This window comes from Pleurodeles waltl, chromosome 7, assembly GCF_031143425.1.
Source record: "Pleurodeles waltl isolate 20211129_DDA chromosome 7, aPleWal1.hap1.20221129, whole genome shotgun sequence".
Lineage (NCBI taxonomy): Eukaryota > Metazoa > Chordata > Amphibia > Caudata > Salamandridae > Pleurodeles > Pleurodeles waltl.
Window position 1 is genome coordinate 1,198,502,545 of NC_090446.1, and position 23,870 is coordinate 1,198,526,414.

General features: G+C 42.4%; 1 protein-coding gene across 1 annotated transcript in view; it reads left to right on the top strand.

Annotated features, from left to right (window-relative positions):
* Positions 1-23,870, top strand: part of LOC138246096 (cytochrome P450 2B2-like) — a 262,823-nt gene that overhangs the window by 168,514 nt on the left and 70,439 nt on the right. The window contains exons 4-5 of the mRNA XM_069200332.1: positions 1,846-2,006; positions 12,987-13,163. Of these exons, the coding sequence (XP_069056433.1) occupies positions 1,846-2,006; positions 12,987-13,163 (338 nt within the window). The remainder of the gene's footprint in view (positions 1-1,845; positions 2,007-12,986; positions 13,164-23,870) is intronic.

The following is a 23,870-nucleotide window of genomic DNA, read 5'->3' on the forward strand; positions in this document are numbered from 1 at the left end:
GTTTTCCCTTATTACATTTAATAAGTGCCAGCCTTCAATTGGGAACAGGCAGGAATATTGAGTTTGGTGTCCAAAGAATTGTAATTTAAAACTCTTTATTGGTAAAGGCAAATTTTAAGTCACCATTCTAAAAATGTTACTTTTAAGAAGTTGGCATTTTCTTGTCCTAACCATTTGGTGCCTGTGGCCTTTATCCTGGGTCACATGTTTATGTATAGATGGCAGTTAGTCTTGTGTATTGCTTCCAGAAAGTGAGACAAAGACGGAATAGGTTTTGGCAGAATGAGCCATCTCTGACTTGACGTGGGAGGAGGGGTGGAGCTTTCACCTACCACACCTACCGCCCTGCACATCACAAAGCCTCTGCATAAGAACACTCACAAGGGGTTTGACACTAGTCTTTTGTACCAGTAGTCAAGCTGGAGTCGGTGCTGAAAAGTAGGCAAATGTAATCTGAGGGTGGACGTCTCTAGAAACTTCTCCTACTTCAAAGAAAGCACCAGGTCTAAATATTGGACCCTCAGACCCAACTCTACAATATACGTCTGGACCTGTGAAAGACTGAATGACAGCTGTGCCGCTCTGCAAAAAGGACTGCTACTCTGGTGCCTTGATTCTGTGCTGTCTGAGTGAGAAGGACTTTAAGGGATAGTTAACTGGCCTCCTGGTCAGAGCCTTAGAAATAGAAAAGGCTCCAACCACCTGGTTCCAGTACTTGTCCTCTGCCTGCTGTGAGTCTTGCTTCCCACTGGGGGCCACCCCAGTCCTGGACCCTTGTAAGCAGGCCTAAATGTGCTCCGCCAGCCCAGCTGTGGTGGCTGCAAACCAATGGAGTATGATTCAGCTCGATTCAGGACCTTGCATCGCAGCCCTGCAGCACCACGGAATCACCACATGTGACACACCTCGACACAGGACACTGCATTGCAGCCTCGCAGCACATTGTAAATGCTGGTGTGCAAAGTATTTGATTAGTAGACCCTGCATAGCATCCCTACATCTCATCAGAACTGCTGCTGTGCAACACATCTTAACACAGGCTCTCACATCACAGATAATCCGAACTGCAGCTGTGCAACACATCCTCTGCACAAGACCTCGCAATGCGCCACAACCCAGACCTAAGCTACTTTGTTCAGCTGACCTAACCTGGTCCCTTGTGTTTGGCCCATTCTTTATAATGGTCTCCCTGAACTTGTGACTTTGTCCCAGTCTGGCGTTACCAGATAACCACAGTTGGCGCTTTGTGCTTTAAGCACTGTTTTCACTGAAAAATTTACAAATTGCATATCTCTTATTCTACTGCTTGGATTTTTGTTGTTTTGTCCTCAAATAATTGATTAAAATCTACTCTTTCAAAATTGTTGTGTGATTTTTCTTGTGCTATGTTTTCACTTTATTACTGTTTGAAGTGCTGCATAAATATACTAAACGTTTCCTTTAATATCTGGTACAAAGGGGTGCTGAGATGTTTGCATTACTCATAACAATGATGGTTGCTTTGTAAATTAGTTGATAATTTAAGGAAAATTACAAATGAACATTGGGCACTCCCTGAGAGCAATTTGAATTCAATTTGCCTAACAGGCTGTGTTCCACTTTATTCACCTGCACTGCATTTTCTACTGTTAGTGGACATTTAGAATCATAATTTGGCCAATCAGAATAATAATTGACCAGTCAAGTTCTTAAAGTGTGTAAACATTACTGAGCCTGAATGTATCCAATAGCCACCTTTTCAGTGCTTTGAGATGATTAAATTCAGAACTCATCCCCTTGTAGATATTAAATTTCGAGTGGTGTCTCGATGGTCATGCTTGGTTATCTCATTTCCCTATTTAACAGGAGTGCCCTTCGACCCAATGATCAGGATAGCTGCTGCAGTTTCTAATGTTACATGCACAATGTTATTTGGAGACCGGTTCGATACAGAAGATGAATCTTTCCAGAGACAGGTCGGCATAGCAATAGAAACCTTTGCCTACTGGGGAACACAGGAATTTCAGGTACATATTTATTACCCTCAACAAACAGTGTTTCCTTCCTCTTTCTTTTGGGTGTTTGCGTTCTCATACATTTTTGTTTTATTTCAAGAGTGTTTTATTGGGATTTTATACAATAGGAAAGCTAAATAACATAAATGAACACAAACAAAACATTGTATTGTACCATCAAATCAAGTGGGAACAGTAGTTTGGGGTATAGCATGAGGAGTCGGTCCACATTTATAAAGGTGGAGAGTAGAGAGTATTAGTTTGCAATGGTAAGGTTAATCAGTGTATGTATTGTGACGGAGTGGTTTTTGATGCTGTGGTGAATGATTAATGTAACTTAGTTGTAGGTGAATGAGACAAAGTGAAAGAGCAGAGACAAAAGAAGAGAAGAGGAAGGTGATGGGGTGAAAAGTAGGGAGTACATGGGCAAGTATGGAAAGGAGGGTGTGGGAGAGTGAGTAGAGGGGAGGGTGGGAGAATGAGTGAGTGAATGCATGAATGATCAGATGATCGTGGCTGCATAGATGAGTGAGACATAAAGTTGTCTAGTTTGCACCAGAGTTTACCATTCTTCATTGGTGTTGTCTTCATGTATAGGTTTAGTGAGTTACAGGCAGTTCTGGTGAATTGGATCCATTCCCACCAGGTGTGGGGGGGATAGTTTGGATGAGTCTTTTCCATTCTTTGAGGATAACTTTTAAGGCCATGTGTGACTACAATGTCCCACAGGAGACTGTTCTCTTTGTTTAATGCCCATTCAGTGTCAGTGGGGAGGAAGCCCAGTATAATAGAGGCTATAATGGGAGTCAATTTTGTATGAAATATTTGAGATATTGTATTACTGATGTCTTGTCAGAACTTTTTGGTGGCGGTGCACTCTATTATCATGTGTTTTAAGCCTCCGGTTTCCTTCTCAAAGCTCCAGCATGTGTCAGAGGATTGGAGGCCTAGTTTATAAAGTTTGGCCGGTCTGGTAAGACATTTGGAGTGTTTTTGGAGTCTCCCAATTGTCTTGTGTTAGTTTATTTAGTGAGGTTTTTGTGGGGGATAGGAGGGAGTACAGTTTGGAAAGTAGGTGACTGCCTTTGGTACATTTTTCTATTGTGTTGGGTAGGTCAGGACGGGTTGGAGGTTTGTTTGGCTACATGTGATTTTTCTTTTAAGGAAATGGCAAAAGTCTAGGTTGTTTAGGTCAAATTTGTCTTTAATTTGACAGAACGGTGTAGGTTCATAGGGGGTGCCAATATCTCTCACCAGGAGAATATCTTTTTCTGCCAATTTCTCTATATTCATCATTCTCCCTTCTAGTTTTAAGTTTTTATTGTGCCATAGCGAGGGTAGATATGAGTGTTTAATTTTGTTGGGTAGACTGTTGTCAATTTTCCAGAGTGCCTGTGCTGGATATAATGTTTATAGAGTAGTGTGTTTTAAAAAATATTTGCAGTTAAAGGTGAAGTGAGGGATAAGTGTTTAGCGAGGGCTGTTTCAATAGCGAGCCATGGTGGTGAAGGGTTGGTGGTGGTTAGGAGACAGTAGCTCCCATGTTTCATTAGGAAGGCATGTTGGTATCTACGGTAGTCGGGTACGTTTAGACCACCTATGTTTTTGGGAAGTCTGTTTCTTTAGGGCGATTCTGGGTTTTTAGACTTCCAGAGGAATTCAGCAAGTAACATATCTATTTTAGTAAAAAAAGGTGTCTGGGAGGTATATGGGGACATGCTGATTAAAAAGTTAATGAGGAAGGATAACCATCATCTTGATAGATTCTATTCTACCCCACCAAGTAATCAACCTGGTTCACCATTTGTCTAAGCTATCTTTGATTTTATCTAGTATCTTTTTTGTTTAGATAAATGGAGTCTTTAAGGTTTTGGGTGAACCATATACCCAGGTAGTTTATCTTATTTGGGGGCTTATTGAATCCATAGGGGCTGATGTGTGAGCTGTTGCAATCACATTAAGAGGAAGAATCTCTGTCTTTTCCTTGGTTACACAGCAGCCTGACATCTAAGAGTAGTCATTGATGGTGGATATAAGTGCGGCAAGGCCGAGTCTGCCTGGGTGGTAAAAAAGAGAATGTCATCCATGTAGGCGGCTAGTTTTTGTGCCCCTGATGAGAAAGAGATACCCGGAATGAATGGATTTTCTCTGATCAAGTGAGTATGGGTTCTAGCATTAGTAGAAATAGTAGGGGGGAGAGAGGGCATACTTGTCTGGTTCTTTGTTAGAGGTAAAATGGATTAGACAAATTTACATTGATGTTTATTCTAGCTTTCGGTTTTCTGTGTAGACCGAGGATAATTTTTGAGAGAACAGGGCAAAGTTAAAAGAGGTGAGTGAGACTTGGAGGAAGGTCCACGATTCCTCACCAAAGGCCTTCTCTGCATCTAATGCTATCGCACAGGTTGTTTGGTACAGGAATTTGTCTATTTCAATCGTATGGCTAAAAAGTCTGATATTATCTGCACTGAATCTTCCTTTGATGAATCTTGATTGAGAGGGATGCATTATGTTTTTGAGAATGAGCTCTATTCTGAGGTCTAGGGTCTTTGCATATATTTTGCAGTCTGTGTTTATGAAGGATATGGGTCAATAGTTCTTGGGATTGGATGGATCTTTCCCTTCTTTGGGTATAACAATTATGGTTGCCTCAGTGGCGGAGCCCTCAACGGAGGCAGAGGAGGAGAAGTGGATGAATAAGTCTTCTAAGGGAGTGATTAGAGAGGTACCCCAAGTTTGATTGAATGACGCCGGGAAGCCATCTGGGTCTGGCGCCTTTCTGGCTTTCATTGTTTTGATCTCATTTATGATTTCTTCATGATCTACTGTTCTAGTGATTCTTTTGTTGATTTATCTTAGTTACACTAATTTTGTTGAGGTAGCATAAGCATATGCAAAAAGATAGTTATTACTTTTGGAGTAGAGGGGATACTAATATTTTTTTAAAGGTATTTTGGATGTCCTTCTCGTTTGTCAATGTAACACAATGTTCGTTGGCTATAGAAGTTATTCTTGACTTCTGACGGGTCAGTTTTAAATTAGACAAAAGTATTTTGCCAGCTTTATTGCGTCCACAGAAGTTAATGCCTTTGTATTTTTGGACTATTAGGTAGGCTTTGTTACCCAGAATCTTGTTGTATTCATACTTGAGATTAATTAGATGGTTTAATTGAGTTGTGTCTTTGGTGCATTTGAGATCTTTCTCTTATACTTTTAGTTTTTAGTCCTAGTTGGTCTAAGGTTTTGTTGTCTAGTTTGTTTTTCTTTGACATAAGTTTAATCATGTGCCTGCGGATAGTGCAATTCAGGACATTTCAGATGATTTGTGTATTTGGACCAGAAGACCTGTTGAGTTCTATGCATTCATCAATCTCTTTTTTGATTATTTCCTTGAAGGAGGGTTCCTCTGTGAGGGGGTTGTTTATTCTCTATGTTTTTGTTCCTCATTTATTGCAAGCAATATTATAGAGGAATGAAATACAGACATTGTCTAAGACTAGGATTGGTTCAATTGTTGGAAGAGGTGGCTGGGACCTGAGTTTCATCAATTAAGATATAATCAATGCAAGAGAATGTATTGTGCGGATGGGAGAAAAATAGGTACTCTTTCCCTGTGGGATTGAATAGTCTTCATATGTCTTTAAGTTTAAGAAAATTGCACATGTTTAGCATTTGTATATGGGATTTGTTAGGTTTAAATTGACATTCAGAATTCCTGTCAAGAGTGGCCTCCCAGGGTAAATTGAAATCTCCTCCTAGAATCATCGTGCAGTTGGGAGGTAAAGTTGAGTTTTTTTATTGCGATTAATCCAAAAGGTAGGGTTCTTGTTATTGGGGGCATAGATGTTCATGACTATAATGTCAGTGTTGTTCCTCTGTAATGTAGTAAGCAGCCATCTGCCTTCGATGTCTGCTTCTGAAGACAGGATAGTGAGGCTAGAGGCTGTTAAGATACACGTGATTAGTCAATTTGTTTTTGTTCGTGGCTGAGGCGCATGAAAAATCACTAACCCATGCTTTTTTAATAGGAGGATTGTCTCTTTCATAGCCACCTTGGTTTTGTGAAGGAGAATGAGGTCCCCCTTAGGTTTGTGTGTATAGTCTAGGATTTTCTGTTTGGTTGGGTGATTCAGACCCTTGACATTAAGGGAAGAGTATTTTTATGTACTGCATTTTTGTGGGAGGTGAGTCTTCTCGTCGATGTAACCAGCTAAGTGCCAGTTATTATTTGCAGATGAGGTTGGGGTAGGAGGGGTTTTGAAGGGACGGCATGGGTGAGTGGAAACGGAATGGATGAGAGAGGAAGGATGGGTGGTAGGGAGGAGGGAAAGGCAGTAGTAGAGTAGCGCAGTACAGGACAGGAGGAAAGATATGAAAGGTAAAAAGAAACTATAGTATAGTGATTGATTAAATATCTATGATCAGAATCTAAATACTGTGGAAAGGTATCTGACAAAATCTAACTGAGGAGAGGCGATGGAGGCCACGAGTGGTCAAGTCTGGGTCCGGAGTGCAGTCTTTCCGCTCCTTGTATAGAATAGTGTGTATTAAGAGTCACGGCAGTATCTAAGTATGGTATTGTATTGTATTGTAATAGTATTTATATAGCGCTTACCACCCCTGACGAGGCGTCAAAGCACTTTTCGATGAGTAGCACACTACTCTGGAACCCAACAAGAATTAGTGATGGATTAGTATCTGGAAATAATGAGTAGAGTTTTAGTATTATTATGAGTTATTTTGAGCCGCGGATATGAGAGTTTGTTAGTTAGATTGACTGGAGTAATGGAGGGGTGGAGGAGGAAAGAAATCCAGAAGTGTTAATTGGGAGTATATCCTTCATTTACTCAACCCAAAGTCTTGGGATGAGTAATGGGGGATGGAGGAGGGAAGAGTATGTGGAAGGGTTAGGGAGTTAGGGAGAGCATAGTAGCAGGGTGAAATAAATGAGGGAGAATTTAGTAGGGTTGTGTGGGAGGTCACGGTAGTAGAGTGAGGTTTGGTGAGTTAGATGTGGAAGCGGAGGGAAGAGCTTAGGCAGAGTTATTTAGGAGATGAAAGTAGTAGAAATGATTTGGGATGAGTCAGAGTGGGAATGGAGGATATTTTGATAGAGACATGACATATGATGATGGGTAGATAAGTGTGATAAGATGAGAGCAGGAATTCATAGATATCTAGTATAACAACCCACCCAGGAGCCATGCAATGACCCACGAACATACCAAGCACAGAAACAACATATACACATACATATATATATATACATATATATATATAGACACATACACACACACATGCAAACACACATGAATATACACACATATGCACATACAACACATAATTAGAACCATGGGTAAATATACTTAGTCAAACAGGTTTAAAGAGTGTGTGTATTTTATTGTTTATCTATATTGTATGGTGGCTGGAGTGCCTGTCACTTTTTCCATAGTGGTGCCTCGTGAGTTAGTTGCCATTTAGTGGGAGTGGATAATAATGTGTATTTTGTTGTTTATATTATTGTTTTTGCAGGTATAGTAGTTGTATTATATATATAGAACATGTGATATTTGTAATGAGTGAGGTGGCAATTTGTGGGATGGGTGTTAGCTGGTGACGTCATTTCTGCTAAGTTAAGTTTTTATGTTGGCAGGGTTGTGAAAAATGGTACCCAATGCATTTCATAATTATGGAGTACAATGTAGAGTTTGCAGTAAATTCTCTACTTACTGTCATTATAGTACTAACATAATAACAAGTTAGTGTCAACGTGGAGCCAACAGTGTTTCAGCGAGTTATCAGTTAGGTGTCAACCTCGAATCAACTTATCAACTGAGTACCGGCATACTGTTCACATAGTGCCAGCATATTATCAACATAGATTCAACAGATATTGAAATGAGTCAGTCAAGTGACTCCAGGTTACTGTATTGCAGGTAGTGGGGGACAAACTTTAGTGATTTTTGTATTGTCCAACTTGTGGGTCAAAACACAGTTTCAATAACACTTGGACAACAGCTAAGTACCCTTTGGATGGCACTAAAGTGGTATTATTACCAATGTGAGGCTGGTATCGATATTAATTAATGATAATATGATAACTGATAAACCTACATTATTTTGAAAGTGAGAATATGCAACATTGCAATAAATCCATCATCAGGTTGAAGGCAATTATAAAACATCTGATTTAACCAAAGCAGGTTGAAGGTTGCCATAGCGATACAGTACCAGTCCTTGAAGAATATAAATCTTACCATTGGTTAGGGTTAACAGTAGGATGTTAGGTTTATTGTTAGGTTATTAGTAGGTTAGTAGGTGCTAGTTAGTGTAGTTACGGTTTTGTAGGTTGCTGACCACTTTATTTATTCTGTCTCCGGTTTGAAGAACTGGAAGCAACTCAAATATTTTGGTATTGTATAGTTATTATGAAGACTGAGCTTGTACACCCATATGTTGATCCCATGGGTCTGTCAGAGTTCTGCAGCTTTATGGGAAAAACGTGAATTGGGTTATGTTTAGGCCGTTTGTGGGCAGCCTTGATTATCGTATGTTACTGAGTAGGAAGTTAGTGAAAGTTAGTTGGAAGGATTCGTGTTAAGTGTTCTTTCCAAGTTTTTAAGAAGTCATTTTCAGATCTTAGGGTCTTCAAAAATGATGGTTTTACCGTTGTAAATTGTTTTATTCATGCAGGACCAATAAACGGAAATTGTATTGACAGATCTTTCAGAGTTGACCAATGGGAAAGAATCACCTTTTGTTTCTTGATAGTGTATTTGGAGTAATCTTAAGAGATCCCAATGATGGCGCTTTGCCACTTAATTCTCTGTAATTTTTTCATGTGTGAGGATGGCTTCAGTATGTGATTATAGGAGGGGTCTGGAAATGAGGGCTCTTGGAGCTTTGTTGTTTACGGGCTTGTCTGTGCGCTCTGGTTAGTTCAAAGTCCCTGTTGAAGTTTACATTGAGTAACTGAGGGATCCATTTTTCAATGAAGGTTGCACAGGTAGGAGCTTGGTTTTTGCTACCTTCAGGAAGTCCAAAAGTGCTCAAGATGCCCCTTCTATTTCTATCTTCGAGTTTGGTGATGTTCTTTTCCAGTGGAGCTAGTCATACAGTGGTGGTTGGTAAAGTTTTTGAAGAGTTGTGTTTGTGGTCTTCCAGGAGGATTATCCTTGATTCTGTTTCAGAGACTCTGCCACCCATTTGTATCATTCCTCATTTTAGAGATGCAAGGTCACCCTGTATAGTTTCTGTGATGGATTTTGTCGATTGAGTAAGCACTTGTAGCATGTAGCGTTTCTGCATAATTAGGTCTAGAGTTACGGAGTTCTCAGATTTAGTTTTTAAGGGAAAGTCTGGGGCTGGAAGGTCCTGCTTGTGTCTCTTGTGCTGGTTTGGTGCCTTTCAGACCTCCTCTTGCTTCTTTGGGGTCATGCAGTTTGGAGCCTGCCATTGTGAGAGAGGACCTTACTGTATACTTCACGTTGGGTGCACCTAGTGGGATGTGTGGGATTTTGGTAATCCTTGAGATGTTTGACGGAGGCACTAGATGTTGGGAGGTAAGGTGAGTTGCAGAATTCAGTATCCTTCCTGGCTTAGTAAAATGTAAATAATTTTATATGGTGTTGCAGTGCAGATTGTTGAATAGCAAGGGTACAGCACTTTGAAGTGTAAGGGATTATTTGTAGCCCCCTTCTGTCTGCAATTTGAGATGCTGTTGAGGTGGAGACATTAAGGATCCCAGTGTATTTAGTTTAGAAGTAAGAAAGTTCTTGAGTATTATTTAGAGAGAGCTGTATTAAATAGAGGCGGCCATCTTAGGGTCGGGCATAGGATGGGAGGGCCCATGCCATATTTGTTCTGGTCAATAGGTTTTGTTTTGTATATTATAAGTTCCTACCCTTATAGAGCACTGTAGAGTAGTGCCACTAAGCGCTCACCTCTAGGGGTACGATGTTCGTAGTGACGCTGGGGTAGTTGAGTAGAGATTCATCCACGTGGAGTCCTGTTGTCGGCCATTTTAGGGGCTGGCGTTGAAGCAGCTTCTGGAACACTTGGTTATAAGAGATGTTTCTCTTGAAGTTTTTTCACCAAAAGTGGGTTGCTGAAAGCCCCACATCTTCATATATGCTGGGCACTGTCCGTGGAGGTGGTGTATCAGCAGAGTGGGCCGTTTTTGTCGCTCGGCACAGCGGAGCTCTCCAATTAGGCAGCCATTTTTCATCTGCGGTAGCCACCCCCTCCGGTGTGTTCTGTCATATTCAAAAGAACTGCTCCTATAGGACTCTGCGATATAAATTTCATAGTGGCCTTCCTGAGTCAGATATGTTTGATCACATAATAATCAAATAGAAAGAATTAATTGAATTCTTCCATTGTGCAATTTAGGAATTGTGCTAAGGCACTGGGAGTTCACTGGCCTGGAAGAGGTAGGGAAGAAGTCTTCACATGAGTGCCCATCGAACCTGGATTATTTTAATTACTTGGCTAATTCTTACTACCATTTGAAAAGAAGCATGAGCTCAAGGCATGACACTGGAGTGAAGAAGGGAGGAAGTAATCTGGGGATTGAGGAGGTGGGAGAGGTGTGTGTGTTGTGTGTGTGTGTACATACGCTGTAGGCAGGCAGTTGGTCTGCTAGTTGGCCTGAAAGGTGATGCCGATTTAATAGACAAATTTACTTGAAGAGTTCTCAAATGCAATATGTAGGTAAAGGACATTTTAATTAAAATAAATACTCCAACCTCGCACTAGTAGCATAACTGTGTCTGTCATTGGTGTAGCAGGAGGAGTGGCAATGGGACTCAACAGAGTGAAGCGTATATTTATCAGCCTTGATGTAGTGACATGCAACTTGCCCTCCCCATATGCAATGACAAAATACAGTAAGTGTACACTTACTCACCTACATACGTCCATAACAATGTTACATCCTGTGTGATATGATTTATTAATTGAGACTTCAATTGAAATTAAATGTATAACTTAACTTGTGAAATAAAGCTTAATTTGTTAATTTGGTGCCACATTTTTTTCATACAGTGAATTCCACCTGTGAAATTTCTAAATGTAAAAAGCAAGATCCGCCTTTCACTTGAGCATCGCTATTACTTAAAAGGCCTGTGCCTGCAACAGAGGTTGTATTTTGTGGTTTCCAAAAACAAAACATCTGACAGTAGTGTAAATCTTTTGGACTCCTAACAGTTATGGAACTTTTCAGTCAAAATGAGCACCTGAATGATTTCGATTTTAAAAATCCAGTATTCCTACCTGCTGTGCGAGAGTGTTTAGTTCCTGTATCCCTCTTTTAAGACTCCACGAGACAAGCAGATCCTCTGCCGCAGACCACCTAGACATTTACTTTAGGAGCAGGAGATAAGGTGCAGAAAAAACATTTCATCATCTGAAAGCTATTAATCCTCGCTTGTTTCATTATTTATTTCTTAAAGAACATTTAAAGGTGAAAGACTGCAGTTGAGGTGCACGTATGTCTCCTCTCCATAGCATACCTCACTCAACCCATAAAACCATTATATTGGGGAACAATGCTACAGAGAATAATATGGGTAGTTGAATCTCTGCATCGACAGATGGAAAGTTTACCGTACTGTAGACTCTGATGTGGAAAATCTCTCGACCATTGAAATGCCATCAAATAGCTATGATGGCAATGACTACTTATATAGATACATTAGTGAGTAATATCTTTAGGTTGTTTAGGCAGTTATAAATTATATGACTCACTTACCTGATTTTGCACTTCCAGGTTTTTTTAATAAGGAATACAATGTTTTGTGCAATATTATCAGGTGGACGTATGTTCTTTCTTGACTGACAAGGTCTGGCTTAGGATTATTGTATCTATTTACATTTCATTCCCCTGACCCAAAAAATAAGTTACTGGGCGCCTCCTAATATTTGAATGGACCTCCCATTGTGTATCCATATCATCTCCATTCCTGCACATTGACCCCTGTCGCCCTTAGTGTTTACTGACTATGAATTATACAATAAACTTCTACATTCGTGTTCCTGCAAGGTATGGATGATCATGACGCGAGGTGACCTGAACTTTATTTTAAAATATTTTCACAATGAGTGAGTTCTAAGTCTAATTATTGTTTTAGGCATGAAAACAGTACATTTGACTTAGATTAGTTGAAAATACATATAAATATCATGTACACATTAATAACTGAGATATTGTTGTATTTGTTCTTTGATAAAGCAATGAAGCAGTTATGAGACTGCTTCAGGCTACTGCTAATAAAAACACATGACCACAAACCTCATACATAGTCATATATTTTTTGTGAGATTGACATTAAATGAATAACTAGGAATTATAATCCATAGCAACATTGATGCCCTAATTTGTTTGAGAGCCTAATAGGTTGACAAGAATGAATCATAAAACATAGCAACATTAATTCTTTAATTACAGGGTCCTCATAACTCCTGGTGTGTATCACTGATCACTGCACCCGGAATCCCCATACCGCAGAATGTAGTAATTAGTTGGAACAGGATTACTACACAATTGTTAGTGTCATCCTAATGATTGGAAAATAACTGCAGGAATAGACTTTCGAGCACACATTCCCACATTTTTCCAGCATTCCAGGCCCCTTTGTTGAGATATTGGAGGTTCCTGGAAAGAGACGGGAAAGGGAACTGGTCAGTAAGCCAGGGTGGGTAACTTACAGCAGGAGGCAATGTAATTCAGGGCACCCAACATAGGTGGATGAAACTGAGTAGAAAACTATATTTTCTGTATAAGAATAGGAGATAGAAAAGAGATGTGACTGAGGAAGTAGAAGAAACTGAGATGAGATCTTCCTGTTTCCAGAAGACCAGCAAGAAACTTTAAATGCAAATGCAATTTTCTTCATATGTTCCAAATCATAGTTCTCTGATTGAAATTGTTAAAATGGCTGTATAGCAATTTGTAAACCTTTTATTAATGTCTTCAACACCCATCGTCCACAGCTTTACAATGCATTCCCCAATATTGTGAAGAGGCTACCAGGAGCACACGTGAAGATGTTCGAGAATGCTGAGAAGCTACATGCCTTCCTGAGAGAACAAGTTGAGAACCACGCAGCCACCCGTCAGACAGACTGCCCAAGGGATTTTGTGGACTCATTTCTCAACAAGCTAGATGAGGTATGTGCAGTATGGCAGCATCGAACTCTCTGCTTATGCTCATGTTTACATACAGGCTTATGTGCTAGCAGGCACATTCTCATCCATTTCTATACCGTAGTCTGTAAAGCTGCGAGAGCTGTCCCTGAAGTATGGAGAATCAATCTGGTTTAATGTGGTGTGCTAGGCATGCAAATACACTGATAGCATTCATTCAAGAATACAGCTGATAGACTAATGGAGGAAGGGCAAAATGGGAGCACGTTATCCAGAAGCAGGCTGGTCCATAGGGAATTTGAACAGTTTCTGACCAGTTATTATCCTTGATATTCTGGTAGGTCCGTGACAATTCAGATGTCTGTGATAACGGGTCACCTACTTGTCCTACTTTGTTTGATGAGGTTGAAAAATTATTCTTAGTTGAGTTAATACTGATGTGTTGAGTTCATAGTTTTCTTGGTGTCATAGGATCGGCAATTTTGCTCTTTCTTTTGTGCATATAGGCCTGCATGTCCCAAAATGAAATCTGATTTTTGATATGATGCAAGTAATTATGGGAGATATTACAGATGCCATAATGCCTCTTTAGAGCTATGTTAATGCAAATGACTGGTGAAAAAAATCAGTTATGAGCCAAGGTACTGTACATGTTTCTGTCTCCGTTACATGTTACACTAATCTAGAATCTTCATCTTTCTTTTAGTAGATTTCACTGTGAATGTCCCCTTTACATCCAGTATCCAAGTAAATGCATGAAAACGTGGGTGTTTTTAATGTAAAATTGGTTAGAGTGGCTCCCTACTAGGGGATTCTAGAGGCACATAATGATAATGCCTTGCATGGTCTTTAAACTGCATCTGTCCTCAGGGAATGAAATATCCTTACAACCCTTGCTTTGAGAACAGAGGTAGGGCTGCTGCTCTCACAATGGACTATGGATTACTTTTCACTGGGTAAGGGTTTAGGGGGATGAAGAGTCTTCTCGTTGTACTGGAGAAGACTCTGGCTGTCTAAGTTTGTGGAGATTACCAGTCTATATATGCTCTCGATTAATCTGAAGATCTAAGAATTGGTTTGCACATATAGCTGTGCATGGACAGAACAGTGGGATGGACTGCTTGCTCTTGATTCACATTTTGAGTCAGGTGGTTAAAAGACTATTTAAGATTCTTCCCGAAGAGAAGAGGGTCGTCCTAACATGGAGTCAGTTGGTCTACTCACTTCTAGAAATGAGCAGGGAGTTCAAATATTGCATTAAATCCCCATTAGATATTAAAGACAACAATTGGATTTTAAAGCCTACAATTCCCTGATGAAATCTTATCATGATGGTAGCCATCCCTGGGGTGAGAAAGGTATATCTTGCTGATTGTCCTAGACAGAAGACCCAAGGAGAGCTGCTTCTACTGTGTTGACAAGGCATGGCTATGTCCCATTACATGCAACAGCCAAAATCACCTGGTGGTTGCCCCTTCTGCACTCAGTTCTCCTGCAGCATTATTGTTGCTATTGTTATTAGGCATTTTCATAGGTCACAGCTACCATTCGTGTTCCACATAGCAAAAACCACTACCATTTTTTGCCTGCAGGGCCAGCATGCATTGGTTAAATTTGTGGCTAGAGCGTGGATTGTTAGTTTGGTATCATGCGTGATTTTCTGAATGATATTGTGCAAATGAAAAAGGCTGTTGAGTGTGTCTGGGTCTGGAACTAGGGTAAAGGCACTTGTGTATGTAATTTAAATTTTACATAGATTTATTCAGCGTGAACTAGGCCTCATGGTGTGTTGGCTCTCTATACACTTTTGCTTTGGGGGGTATACAAATTATAATTTTGGCACTCTGCTTTGAAAACGTAAACAGTGATCAGTGACACTGAGGGTGGGAATATTGACAAGCAACCACACAATGAGGGATTTTGTGGGAAATGAGGGCTTTTAAAGCTGTACTGTCTGGCTTAGTTGATGTGGTACAGGACCTTCAAGGTTGACCTACCTATTTATTTTATAGCAGAATACCTTTTGGGGTTTGTTCTTTCTTGAATAGTTTTGAAAGTAGGACCTAATCCAGGGAAGGATGGGGGCATTTGGGGAAAAGATTGTTTAAGGGTCCTTTCATTACAGAATTGTTTGAGTTTCCAGGAGTAGTTCTCTTTCGTTTCTGGAAGTATGTGTGCCTTAAGGGATCTTGATGTTCCATACCATGAATAACTGTGTAAGGTATACAAACAGAACAATTTTACATTTGTACCTTACTTCCAAAGGGAAACCATTGGAAGTCATTCAACACTACAATGATGATATCTCGTCTGCCTATTTCAGCAACCAAATGCACTGTGGTCAGTAAGACTGCTTTCAGTAGCATTAGACTGGAATTGGGAGCCCCAGTTAGGAGTGTTTTTCTCTGCTCAATCCTGTTTAGAGCCAATAATTTGAACCATTAATTTTAGGGTTACTTGTAATTAACAGTTTCATTTTTTATATCTTCATCAGTTGACATTGGAATTATTTTATAGGGTTCACAGTGTTCATGATACTATTATGCAAGGGAAATCTATTGTCAAAGGTAAAACGTAAACATTTCCATTTTTTTGACCATATTAGAGAATCCGGGATGAGTAAGAACGTAACCCATCTTTGCATCAATGAGCTCTCATTCTCATGCCAGAGCAGTAAGAAGTCAGTACTGTCATGGTTAAGGAGGAGTTTGTATCAAGACACGGAGCCTTTGATTTGGTCCTGTTTAGTCTGAGTTATAGCTTGAAGTCATCAGCATAGTGGTGTAATTGTTTGAGAGGTCTTGCAGTAGCTCTACGTACAATGTTTAACATATCAGGAGTGGTGATAGACTGCCCTGATGGTTTATGGAGGAGAGTGATGGTTGCCCATATGGATGTTCATTTTTCTGTTAGATAATATGCAAACCATTTCAAAACGGCCCACTATCACTCAGGCTGATTTTCACATGTCTTCCTTCATCACCAGGAGTTACACAATACTGGTGGAATTGGTAACTCTGAGGGGTATGAGTGCTTCCAATTACATGCTTTTAGAAAATAACATGGGGTTCAACCTGCACAGCCAGCATGCATGGGTTAAAGTCTGTGCAAATTCCTGCATGGCTTTCCCTATCTGGAGATTTCTGGTGCGTTCAGCATCCAAGAAACTTGTAATCTTAATGATTTTGGCATCGTCTATATTACCAGGCCACTCTGAAGATCCTCAACTTTCAGGTTTTTGTTCTGTATGGTGTTTAGGAGGATGCTATGGTCCTTAGTTTTGAAGGTCACAAAGGGATACAAAAAGATAAGGAGACTGGATTGTCCTTGGATAATAATGGCGGAGAACTGTCAGTTACTTTAAGTTCACTGATTTCTGTACTGTAGGTTGATTTGAGACCCGATTGGAAGTCACCTACAAAGTTATTTTTCACTACGGCATCTGCCACTATTGGAAGTCACCTACCCGGTTATTTTCCACTTAGTCATTTCTCAGTTGGTTTGCTACTCATTTTTCCAGGAGCTAGGCTACAAATGGAAGCCTGCTGATGGACATATAGTTATTCTTGTCTGTGGAATTACTACTGGGTTTTAAAGAAATGGCTTAACATGTCCAGTGTTTAGGGAATCTGCTACTGTCAACCACCTCAAGTGCATCCTGGTCAACGCTCGTTCCGTCCACAAGCACGCCGTTGAACTCTGGGACCTCCTGGACTCCACAGCACCGGACGTCGCCTTCATCACGGAGACCTGGATGAACGCCTCCTCTGCTCCAGACATCGCCACCGCCATCCCCGAAGGCTACAAGATCTCCAGAAAAGACCGCACCAACCAAGTAGGAGGAGGTATCGCCATCGTCTTCAAAGACTCCATCAGTGTCACCACCTCCACCGAAGACACCCCTCTCGCCGCTGAACACCTGCATTTTCAGATTCGCACCGACCCGAGGACCACCCTCAGAGGATCCCTCGTCTACCGTCCTCCCGGACCGCGCGCCCCCTTCAGCGACGCCATAGCCGACTTCATCTCCCCGCACGCCCTCGCCTCACCAGACTACATCCTCCTAGGCGACCTCAACTTCCATCTGGAACAAAACAACGACCCCAACACCACCACCCTGCTCGACAACCTCGCCAACCTCGGCCTCAAACTGGTGAACACCGCCACCCACATCGCCGGACACACGCTTGACCCTATCTTCTCCGCCAGCAAACACGTCTTCTTCAGCCACACCTCCGCTCTACACTGGACCGACCACAGTTGTGTCCACTTCACATTCCGACGCGAGACCCGCCACCTCCGCACTCAACCCATCCCTCGTCGACAGTGGAACAAGATCCCCGAAGAGCAACTCTTCTCATCACTCGCCGCCAACCAACCCACCCTCACCACCAACCCCAACGACGCAGCCCTCAGCCTCACAAACTGGATCTCCAACTGCGCAGACAACCTTGCTCCCCTCAAACGCACGCATCGACAGACCAACAGCAAAAAACCTCTCTGGTTCTCTGACACCCTCAAAGAATCAAAGAAAACTTGTCGTGCCCTCGAGAAGGCCTGGCGCAAGGACCACACCGCTGACAACATGACCGCCCTCAAGAACGCTACCCGCGAACACCACCGCCTGATCCGCGCTGCTAAAAAGAACTTTTTCACTGACAGACTGGACAAAAACAGCCACAACACCAGAGAACTCTTCAGCATCGTCAAGGAGTTCTCCAACCCCAACGCCAACGCCGTCACGCCCTCACAGGATTTGTGCGAATCCCTCGCCACTTTCTTCCATCGCAAGATCAGCGACCTCCACGACGGCTTCGGACACAAGACCCAACATAACACCACCAAACCCACCCCCTCGGCCATTACCCTCAACAACTGGACCCACATCAACACTGAAGAAACCAAATCCATCATGAACTCTATCCACTCCGGCGCCCCTTCGGACCCCTGCCCTCACTTCATCTTTAAAAAAGCCGACGACATCATCGCCCCGCACCTCCAGACCGTCATCAACTCTTCTTTTTCTTCTGCTACCTTCCCCAAATGCTGGAAACACGCCTAAGTCAACGCCCTACTAAAGAAACCTACGGCTGACCCGAGCGACCTGAAAAACTTCCGCCCCATCTCTCTTCTGCCTTTCCCAGCCAAGGTAATAGAGAAGACCGTCAACAAACAGCTGACCACCTTCCTGGAAAACAACAACCTGCTCGACCCTTCACAAACCGGATTCCGAACCAACCACAGCACGGAAACCGCCCTCATCTCAGTCACTGACGACATCAGAACCCTGATGGACAACGGTGAAACAGTCGCCCTCATTCTCCTCGACCTCTCGGCTGCCTTCGACACCGTCTGTCACCGCACCCTAATCACCCGCCTCCGCTCCACCGGGATCCAAGGCCAGGCCCTGGACTGGATCGCCTCCTTCCTCTCAAACCGTTCCCAAAGAGTTTACCTCCCTCCGTTTCACTCAGAACCCACCGAGATCATCTGCGGCGTACCTCAAGGCTCATCGCTCAGCCCGACACTCTTCAATGTCTACATGAGCCCCCTCGCCAACATCGTTCGCAAGCACAACATCATCATCACCTCCTACGCCGACGACACCCAACTTATACTCTCCCTCACCAAGGACCCCGCCAGCGCCAAGACCAACCTACAAGAGGGTATGAAGGACGTCGCAGATTGGATGAGGCTCAGCCGCCTAAAGCTGAACTCTGAAAAAACGGAAGTCCTCATCCTCGGCAACACCCCGTCCGCCTGGGACGACTCCTGGTGGCCCATGGCCCTCGGCACCGCACTGACCCCCACAGACCACGCCCGCAACCTCGGCTTCATCTTGGACCCTCTTCTCACCATGACCAAGCAAGTCAATGCCGTGTCCGCCGCCTGCTTCCTCACCCTCCGCATGCTCTGCAAGATCTTCCGCTGGATCCCCGCCGACACTAGAAAAACCGTGACCCACGCCCTCGTCACGAGCCGCCTGGACTACGACAACACCCTCTACGCCGGGACCACAGCCAAACTCCAAAATCGCCTGCAACGCATTCAAAACGCATCAGCACGCCTCATCCTCGACGTACCCCGCAGCAGCCACATCTCCGCACACCTGAGACACCTGCATTGGCTCCCAGTCAGCAAAAGGATCACCTTTCGACTTCTCACCCACGCACACAAAGCCCTCCACAACAAGGGACCGGAATACCTCAACCGACGCCTCAGCTTCTACGTCCCCACCCGCCTCCTCCGTTCCTCTGGTCTCGCACTCGCTGCCGTCCCTCGCATCCACCGCTCCACGGCGGGTGGGAGATCTTTTTCCTTCCTGGCGGCCAAGACCTGGAACTCCCTCCCCACCAGCCTCAGGACCACCCCGCTTTCCGGAGACTCCTAAAAACCTGGCTATTCGAGCAGCAGTAACCCCCCCTTTCCCCAGGCGCCTTGAGACCCGCACGGGTCAGCAGCGCGCTTTATAAATGTTAATGATTTGATTTGATTTGATCTGTGCCATGCATAATGAAAGCTTTTACAATATTAAGCCAAGTTATATTTAGGATTGGGTTAACATTTAATACTAGTGAGGTGGGGATTGGGTTGGCAATGTAAGGTGAATGGTTGGAGAAATATTGTTAATGAGTTTGAGACTGGATGGTCTGTTTTTTTTTAGCTTTTACTGGACTTCTGTGGTTTGAGTTTGTAGTTGTTGAGCCTTTTTAACTTATCTAATGATGGAGATTTGCAAGTGAGGAATGTGGCCATTTTAGAGCAGTTGTCTTTCCATGAGTTTGATTTTTCTGCAGTTTTTTACCCTAACTTTTCAGAAACAAATGACATGTTCGATGACGTGTGCCTGTAGATACACATGCACTGCATACTGCTGCCAACTAGTGTTGGGTCCAGCGTGGCGAAAGTTGTTTTTCTTCAAAGAAGCTTTTTGAGTCACAGGATTGAATGACTCCTCCTCTATATGATAGTGCACAGGGACATAGACTCCTTTGTTAGATTGTTTTCCCGCAGGCGGGTGTGAAATGGAGAGTAGATGTATAAAGAAAAAGATGACAATGCAACTGTAACTACATATGTACAAATATGTACAAATATAATATAACTGGAATGGACAAGGGCATCGGGGACGGAGGGCGCATGTGAATCTACAGCACTACATGTCACGAACAGATGCTTACTGGGTAAGTAACATTTTCCTTTCAATGGCAGTGTGGCTGTAGATATACATGCTCTGCTTAGACTGTAAAACAGTCCCTCCATAAAAGCTGTGGCTAGCCTGTGGGAGTTGCATTTTACTGGAAAAGTGTTCGTAGCACAGCTTTACTTAAGTTGGCTTGCTGACGTGCAAGTACCTCCACACAGTAATGTTTTGTGAATGTATGTGGTGTAGCTGCCTTACAAATGTCAGCTACAGGGATGTTTCCAAGGAAAGTCATAGTGACACCTTTCTCCTAGTAGAATGTGCTCTAGGAGTAACAGGTAGTTGTCTCTTTGCTTTAGCACAGCAAGTCTGTATACACTTAACTATCCATCTAGCAATGCTGGATATTGGACTGCCCTTGTGAAGTAGTGAAAAGGCTACAAAGAGCTGTTTAGTTTTCCTAAACTCTTTGGTTCTGTCAATGTAAAACATGAGAGCTCTTTTAACATCTAGAGTGTGAAGAGCTCTTTCCGCAACAGAGTAGGGCTGCGGAAAGACAACTGGTAGCTCAATGGATTGGTTTATATGGAATTGTGAAACCACTTTAGGAAGGAACTTTGGATTTGTGCAAAGGACCACCTTGTCTCTATGCATTTGGAAGAATTGTTCTTCCAAGATTAGGGCCTGGAACTCGCTGACACACCTGAGTGATGTGATGGCAACTAAGAAAGACACCTTGCAAGAAAGGAATTGAAGAGGACATGAATGAAGTGGACTAACACTAGGCAGGAGTATGCAGAGCATGTGAATCTACAGCACTACATGCCACAAACAGATGCTTAGAGTGTAAGTAATTTTTTTGGCCAGGTTGTGACTGAACTGAATGGGAGATAACTAACATAGTCATTGCCTTGTAACTATACATTTTTGTACTACCTTATTCCTTGTCTGAGGATGTAGAGACTACTGGTGCATGTTTTTGTTCAATTTTCTTTCAATAGGACAGACTATTTATCTGAGATCAGCATTTTACTGTTAACAGTGCTTATGGGATAAGTATTTAACATACAAGGTTGAAATCTTGTTCATTTTACATGATGGAGTACTGCTTAGGAGGATCACTGACTCCACCTACTCCACTGGTAAATTTGGTTAACATCACTGGTCCAAGTTTCTTCTTTTTTGGGCACACTATCTCTTTTACAGAATTTAAAGTGTAGTGAGAAAGGGATTGGTAATTATATAGTTCACAGTGCTGTGAATTGAGTAGACGTGTTGCTCAGCAAATGTATAATTTTCACCTGACCGTATGCAGCGCTGCGCTACCTTTTGGCTAGGTTTTCTCTATAGAAATTTCATAAACGTAGACACGTGGATTATGATACAAAGGGCACTGAAAAGAAGTGAGAGGGTTGGTTCTCAGTGGTTATGAATTGCAACAGAGTAAATGTATTTGCTTGTAAAGATATAGGCCCTAATTACGAACCAGTCAGTCTTCAGACCGCCAGCGCCACAGTGGCTTCCAGAGCGGTGGTCCGACCGCTTTGGCAGCGGTCAGACCGGCGCCACATTATGACTGTGGCGGTTGGGCCACATTCTTACTGCCAGCACCGCCAGTTTCCCTCCACTGGAGGGACTGGCAGTGCTGGTGGTCCTGATCCACCAGGGCAGCACTGCATGCAGCACCACTTTGGGTATTATGACCCCCCCCCTCTGCCAGCATTTCAATGGCGGTTGCACTACCATGTAAAAGCTGGAGGAGGCTGGGTGCAGGGGGGCCCAGTGGGGGCCCCTGCGCTGCCCATGCACGTGGCATGGGCAGTGCAGGGCCCCCATAGACAGCTCCGTTGCACTTTTCACTGTCTGCATGGCAGATGGGTGCTGTTGCACCATATGCACTGCAACATTGCCGCCAGCTTGATTATGTTGTGGGCTTTTTCCCGCTGACCCAGCGGGGAACTCCTAATGGAGCCTGCGGGAAGGCGGACGCACTAGCGGCAACCAGACCGCGGGAGGTTGACTCTTAATGACTCCCATAGTGTTATAAAATAATTTAAGATTTGGATCAGCACATAAACCCGTTATGGAGAATTACAACACTCAGTTGAAAAAAACAGCAATAGCACATACTACCTCTGTTGAAGTTAACCGGACGGTCAGATGGACGGACACACACACACACACACACACACACACACACTTTCTAAATAAATATAAGGCTTAGTATACATTAACATAACAGTAGACGCAAAGTGCAGTCTTGCAAATGGTAATTAACATCAAGTTTAAAATTTAAATTACACTTACAAATTTCTTCATAGATGTTTCTTGTTGACATCAAACCATTTGTTTGCCAGGTTGGAATAACCCCTACTATTTGGCAAAGATTCTGAAATTATACTCCTCAATCTGGTAAACTCTTTCGTAATACCACAGTAAATCTGCTAAAGTAAGATTGGAGATACAGAACTTTTTACAGAAAGGTGACTAAATCATATTCCTTACTATAATCAAAAACATCAAAAAACTTTACTCTGCCTAAAGAATGGCTAGAGAAGGTTTTTCCTTTGCTGAAAATCGACTTGTTCAGGACAACATTTTTTTTTTTTACTTGCTTAGTCAAATCGAAAGCAAATGGATTAGATCCATGTACCAGTTTATTCCAATATAAAACATAGGTAAGATTGTTTATCTTGAAAAGGTCAAGACCTCAAAGTAGAACTAGGAGAATGTCATAGCATATTCCATGCCATGACATTAAACTGCTGTCTCACAGCTTGGATCATAGCATTGGCAGGTAGCTGAAGTAAATGGTGCAAACATCATACTTCTAATTGTAACTCTAGGGTCATAAGTTAAAAGTTTTTTGTCTCTGTCAAAAAAAACCTGCAGAATGAATTTGCTAAGAAAGGATCTTACAAAGGGATCAGTCGAAGGTCCTGCACACATATTATCAGAATGGTGGAGAACATTCAGCACAGCCAATGTTTAGTACAGACAGTGGCAAGACGAACATCTCAATTTAAGGTTGTTGAAATTATTAACTCCAAGTACTGAGCAGAGGGCACTTGCTCTAGTTTTACATTTGATAGCCACCAAGAAAAAAATGTGGTCTATTTTAAAGATCAACATCTTAGTCTTGTCCATTTTAGTTATGTGCTTGTTGGATCTACAGTGTCTACAATCCAGAATAAAAAGCTGCCAGTTTCCTTTGGAACCCTGCCAGTTATTATCCATCATGAGCATAAAGTAGACCAAGGCTATGTCAGTTCCATATCTTTAGGAAACAAGGCAGAGTTTCTGCTAAGATTTTAGGAAGATAAGGTAAAATTAGGTTGAGAAGCATAGAGACCAGAACACAACCTTGTTCTGGTCCATTCTGCATGGGGATGGAAATTGTGAGGCGATGATTAACATCACGTTCCACTTGGGCCCAGTCGTCCTAGTGTAGACTCTCTCAGGATTAGCCAATAAGGCAATAGGAATGTTCTTGCCCTTGAAGGAATCGTAAGAAGAATTATATCAGCTAATACCTCTGTCTTTTTTAAATTAGTACTTTCGTGGTCATATATATATATATATATATA